Source organism: Malania oleifera, chromosome 6, assembly GCF_029873635.1.
Source record: "Malania oleifera isolate guangnan ecotype guangnan chromosome 6, ASM2987363v1, whole genome shotgun sequence".
Classification (NCBI taxonomy): domain Eukaryota; kingdom Viridiplantae; phylum Streptophyta; class Magnoliopsida; order Santalales; family Ximeniaceae; genus Malania; species Malania oleifera.
In genome coordinates, this window is record NC_080422.1 from 38394688 (window position 1) to 38400465 (window position 5778).

General features: G+C 40.4%; 1 protein-coding gene across 1 annotated transcript; it reads right to left on the reverse strand.

Moving 5' to 3' along the window:
* Positions 1–1804: 1804 nt before the first annotated feature.
* Positions 1805–5433, reverse strand: LOC131157062 (alpha-glucosidase-like). The gene is made up of 5 exons (XM_058110927.1): positions 5072–5433; positions 4129–4847; positions 3769–3999; positions 3024–3670; positions 1805–2790 (listed from the first exon to the last, which is right to left on the reverse strand). Exons 1-5 carry the CDS (start codon positions 5392–5394, stop codon positions 1903–1905), a joined length of 2808 nt encoding a protein of 935 aa, XP_057966910.1. The 5' UTR covers positions 5395–5433; the 3' UTR covers positions 1805–1902.
* Between the last annotated feature and the right edge of the window lie 345 nt (positions 5434–5778).

Sequence of the window (5778 nt, forward strand, 5' to 3'; positions counted from 1 at the left end):
TAGTACTTCTATAAAACCTACATAACAAATAGGTTAACACTATATTATATTGACCAAACAAACAATAATGAACTACTGACGACCTTAAAGTTATGGCCCTCTATCTAGTACTAAAGGAAAAAGAGGAATTCAAAGCAACATGTGACATATAAGATGCCACGACAATGTCAACTCAACTATTTGTCTTCTGGTGTCTATGTCTTATATTGTCAAGCTTAGCTTCATGTCATATTTCTTGTGTTGTCAGCTTCAGATTTAGAAAAAATAGCTTAGGAAAAGTAGCTTTAAAAAAAGTAGCTTTAACATATGTCACATGTATTGTAATAGAATATGTCGAAACATATTTCTTTTCTCCACTCTATATAAGGAGTCGTCTAGCTGAAAGAGCAACAGAGCAAGCAAGAACTAAGAGTCTCTTGTAATAGTTCTCATGTCTTCCCCTCGAGTCTTGTATTCTAAATATTTGTTTAATGAAATTTAATAGGATTAAAATTTTACTATGTGACATCCTGAAATGGGATGTCTATTATGAATCCTATATTTGATGCTTTCATCTAAGCACGACCTAGTATTGCCATAACATATATATACTAGCATGAAGTTTCAGCCACAAATTAAAAAAAAAAGAATTAGAAAAATCTTTTTTGTGATTCTTCTAAAGAAAAATAGAAGAAACTAACATAATTCTGTTGGGGTTTGTCCCACACCGGTTGTGGAATGGGCTTGGTTGTTATTAAGTGTGAGGAAAAATCTCATCCTGTGAGCTAACTTTTGGGGTTGAGAAGACCCAAGACCACCCAACACTGGTATCAGAGCCAAGTTTTTCCCTAGGATGCTGGACATGTGGTGCTACCAATTTGGTGAGCCCAATTCGTGCAGAGTTTGGAGTCCGATCCCAATTCCTGAGGAGTTTGGAGCCCGATGTGTGAGGGGAAGATTGTTGGGGTTTGTCCCACATCGGTTGTGGAAAAGGCTTGGTGGTCAATTATTAAGTGTGAGGGAAAGTCTCACCTTATGAGCTGACTTTTGGGGTTGAGAAGGCCCAAGACCACCCAACAAAGTCTTCATTATTAGTTTGTTTTAGGAATTGCCCACTTAACAAAATGCAATATCAATATCTCTCAAAATTAAGCTATTATGTTTTGTCCCATTGTTTATCAAGTCTTAACACTCTCGTTCTAGTGCAATCTACTAGTATTATCAGAGGTACACAAACGAAGAATAGGCATGTCATGATTGATAAAAATACAATGCAAATGGTAGTGCAATCTATATAATCTTTGTAAATACAACTTATGGCATCCCCATAAATAATAGCTTCTCTTTTTTTTTTCAATTATCTTATTATAGGTGTCATTCTAACCAACTGCACGAGGCATGTAAAGTTATTTTTACTAAAACGCAATTTGAGCCATTTTATGTTCATGAAATTCTAAAAAAAGTATGTCTAAACCTTTAAATTTAATCTGTTGATATGTGAAGATTAATGTAACAATTGTCTTCAAAATTTCTGCATTTCAATTTCAAATTTATAAAAGGCTTGATAAGCTACTTTTTTTTTTTTAACATGTAGAGGCTACTTTTTCAATTTCAAATTGAACCTCATCCACCTGTCTACTTTTTTTTAAAAAATTTAATCTGTTGCTACTCCAAATCGTAACACCATTGAATGTCACCTATTATATTATAGTAGTGGATTGGATAGGATAGATATTTTTCCCTCAGTGCATGAAATAAGAACTGAAAAAAAAAAAAAAGATTGAAGAAGAAGAAGAAGTAGAAGAAGAAGAAGACAACAGCAACCTTATCTTCAACCATAACAGATCAACTGAATATTATATATTTGAAATGTCACAATGTTCTTACATAAAATAACTTTAATAACTATTAGGAGTATTTCCTTTATTTGCTGAAGTTCAGCTCAAACTCAAAACCTTCTCCAATACGTTGTGATAGGCTAGAAATGCCCAGCACAACAAATTGTTCATTGCTGCTGTGGAAACTTGTTCTTGCTGAGTTTCTTCCGGAGTTGGATCCCTTGGTGGTGTGTAATTCATATCCATTAATCTTCTTCTCCTTCCTCAAACCTAAAACGGTGACCTTATCAATAACCCACTTTTGGCTCAGAGCATATTTTGGATTCACAACATTAGATCCCACAACAACTTTGTTTCCAGCCACTTTGCCATAAAATCTCACAAAAGTCCACTTCCCTCCTTTTCCTCCCATCTCCAATTCCTCTCCATCATCCAAGAAAACTTCCCCACTGCTGTTTCCATTGGCACCAACCACCACCAAGAGTTCGAATGGCGTCTTTCTAGCTACTTTTGTGGTCATAGCTTCCCCCTGCAAGGCCAAAATGTTTCCTTCTCGAACATGCACGTTTATGTCGTGCTCATGAGCACCAAGCTTGACATACTTTCCTGAGCTCACACTTACAGAACGCGAGTAGTCAAAGAGGTTGAACCAATTTCCCGCTGGAAAGTATGCATTCACTGAGACTGCTCCTGGCTTCAAAACGGGTGATACCATCACTCCTTTACCAATAAGAAGTTGTTTGCTGATCTCATAAGTTTTGATGTCATGAGGGAATGAGAAGAATAGCGGTCGGGCTATTGGTGTGCCTGTTTTGTGTGCCTCGTACATTAATGTGTAGTAGTAGGGAAGCAGCCGGTAGCGGAGTGCAAGAACCTTCCGGGCTGATGTTGCAACTGAATCCCACAAATAGAGCTCTCGACGAATTGTGTTAATGGAAGAGTGGTCTCTTGAAAAGGGGTAAAAGGCCCCCAGCTGCACGGGAATAAAACTGTGAGAATTCTTTTATATAAGCAGCATAATGATTTTTAGTACCCCTGTGGACTAATATTCATATTTCAGTATGCTCTCTTGTAACATCTTAATGATGAGCATATTCTGTAATAGAACTGCTTGAAAGCCCAATAGATAGATCAAAATGGATTCCATCCAAATGCTGTAATTGAAATCAGAAAACCATTTCAAATGTTGCGAAAAACAAAGAATACCTGAATCCAACGGCGGCAGAGCTCTTCAGTTGAATTTTCAGCAAAACCACATATATCAGCTCCAACCATAGGTATTCCAAACAGGCCAAAATTTAAAATGGATGGAATCGTGTATGCCAAGTCATCCCATGTGGCTCCATTGTCTCCGGTCCAATGTGCTGCATGCTTGCCAGATCCAACAAAAGTTGATCTCGACAACACAAAGGGCCTCTTACCAGTCACTTTGATTAGGCCTTCTTGGGTGGCTTTGGCTTCTAGTAATCCATATAAGTTATGGGCATCGTACTCTGTGACATTACCAAAGTGCCGAGCTGTTGCTGGAACAGTTTTCTTACCAATTGGACTATGATCCCCAGAATTGTTGATCTTATAGGGAGGGTCATCGAGGGTGGAATTTGGGGTGGCAACAGGAGTTAAGAAATTGGATAACTCATTCATGTCAATCCAAAGACCATCAACGGGGAGAAGATCATGAAATATTTTGATTTCATTAGCCCAATATGGCATAGAAGCAGGATTTAGAAAGTCAGGGAAGTAGACTACTCCTGGCCAAACTTTTCCCATGTAAGGAATGCCATCACGTTTTATGAAGACATCATCCTTCATCCCTCTTAAATAAGTTCCATCAGTATCATTCACACTGATACCTGTGATGAAGATGGCACAATTTCATTTCATTAATTAAAGGGATCAAACAAAAGAAATTAGAAAGAATAAAGTATTGCTACGAGTTCGCCCAACTTACCAGGATCTACAATGAGCACGTATTTCTGACCATTTTTATGAAGTCTGTCAACAAATTTCTGCATCCTGGGCAATGGAAACTTAACGGGATCAAATGTGAAATCCTTATATCCATCCATGTAATCAATATCTGTCCACATGACTTCAAGAGGGATTTTTTCTTTTGCATATCTGGCAACCACTCCCTCAACATCAGAAATATTCTTGTATCCGTATCGACATTGGTGAAATCCTGTAAGATCGATATTATGTTTTTAGCATAACTTTTCCAATGCCAGCGCTTCTTGAATTCTTATTCTTAAATGTAAAAATAAAAATGAAAAAATAAATAAGCACAATATCGATCCACTGTGGTACTTACCAAAAGACCAGTAGGGCATTGGGGCAGGCTTTCCGATGAGGTCTGTATACTGCTGGATCACCGTGTCCGGCGACGGGCCGGCTAAAAAATAGAGATCAAGGACACCGCCGATAACCTTGTAAGTAACTCTGTCACCGCCGTAAATGACGTCCATGCCGTTACTGTTGAGCAACAATACCCCATGAGTGGACCCTGCCGGGACTTTGCCATCTGCCGACGGCGACCGGACGTCAATGTAGAAGGGATGCGACCCGTAAAGGTTCAAGTCGACAGCCAAGCTGGCGATGTCGGCGTTCCACAGCGTGAAGGAGTCGTTGCGCTGGAGCTTGAAGGTCTTCTTGGTGTGCTCGCCGAGGCCGTAGAGGGAGGATCTGTGGAGAGGAAGGGAAGAGGACAGCTGAAGGAACTGGTCCTTGAAGACGAGAGAGGTGTTGCCGGCGGGGTCGGAGACGGCGGGGGTGGTGTCGAAGAGGACGTCGCCTGTGGAGCGGCGGGAGACGGCGAAGGAGAATTTGGTGGAGCTGCGGAGGGTGAGGAGGAGGTCGGATTTGGGGTCCAGGACAAAATGGGTTTCCGGCGCCGGGGAGGATTGTTTGTCGGCAATGGAAGGGCGGAGGTGGAAGAAGTGGGTTTCCCGGGGAACGACATCCTGGGGGACTTCCCATCTCTGGGCGTCCGCGTCTCTGATCAGAACCCTCAGACGATCCTTTGTGTCCAAACTGTCCACAAAAAAAGTAACAATCAATCAATTATTTAACAGCGTAACTAACGCTTCAGCTTCACACTACATTATCGAATAATTATTCCATGCGCTGCTATAGAGCATGTCTTCCACGGGCTACCACTATTCCTCGCCAGTAAAGACATGCACGGCGTGGTTAAAGAGATTGGCATCGTAAGGGAATATGCTATCCAAGTGGATGAAGGTAGGTGGATTACGTACCTGGCGATGAAGTGGAGATTATGAACGTCGGGGCCGTAGAGGGAGGTGTGTCTGACGACGGCAAGATTGGCAAGCAACGATTTCCGGGCGGTGTTGAGCCACGCCGATTGGAGGGAGTAGCCATACCCCACGACTGCCTCAGTCTCTGCTGCTACTTCTGCTGCTGCATTTGCGGAGGCAGCCAAGAATAAAAGCACGAAGAGAAACAACACATGCAAGCAAAAACCACGATGGTGGGATTGCCAGTGTGGTTTGTTTCCTGTGCTCTTCGCCATTTTTTTGGCTTTTTGCTTATCTGCAAATCTACAGGGCCCTGCACCCATATATATATATATATACAGCTCACTGCAGGTTTCCTTTCTCTCTCTGTCTTTCTCTTAGATTGTGCGTGCATTTAGTATGCATGCACATTTATGCGCATAATTGGTGAATCAAGTATTTACTGCGTAATGGATATCACTTATCTGGACAACTAAGACGTATGCCATCGATCTCTTCATTCCGCGTCAAGCCTCATCTTTATTCACTGCACCTGCATTTGCTTTTTCTGTTTTTATTTATTTTTTTATTTTTTTGGGAGGAGTTTAAAAAATTATTATTAGTTTTTTTTTTTTATATTAAATGATAATTTTATCCTTTAATTTTTACAATAAAATGATTAATTTACTTTTCTTTTTTTTTTAAACTTGAATAGTGAAACTGAAATA

What these genes read in the sequence shown, in the direction of transcription:
- LOC131157062 (XM_058110927.1), bottom strand. Translation starts at nt 5,394, where the DNA reads ATGGGTGCAGGGCCCTGTAGATTTGCAGATAAGCAAAAAGCCAAAAAA. An exon ending in AATCTCCACTTCATCGCCAG is followed by an intron (nt 4,848 to 5,071) that starts GTACGTAATCCA and finishes TTTTGTGGACAG; the next exon opens with TTTGGACACAAAGGATCGTC. An exon ending in AATGCCCTACTGGTCTTTTG is followed by an intron (nt 4,000 to 4,128) that starts GTAAGTACCACA and finishes TCGATCTTACAG; the next exon opens with GATTTCACCAATGTCGATAC.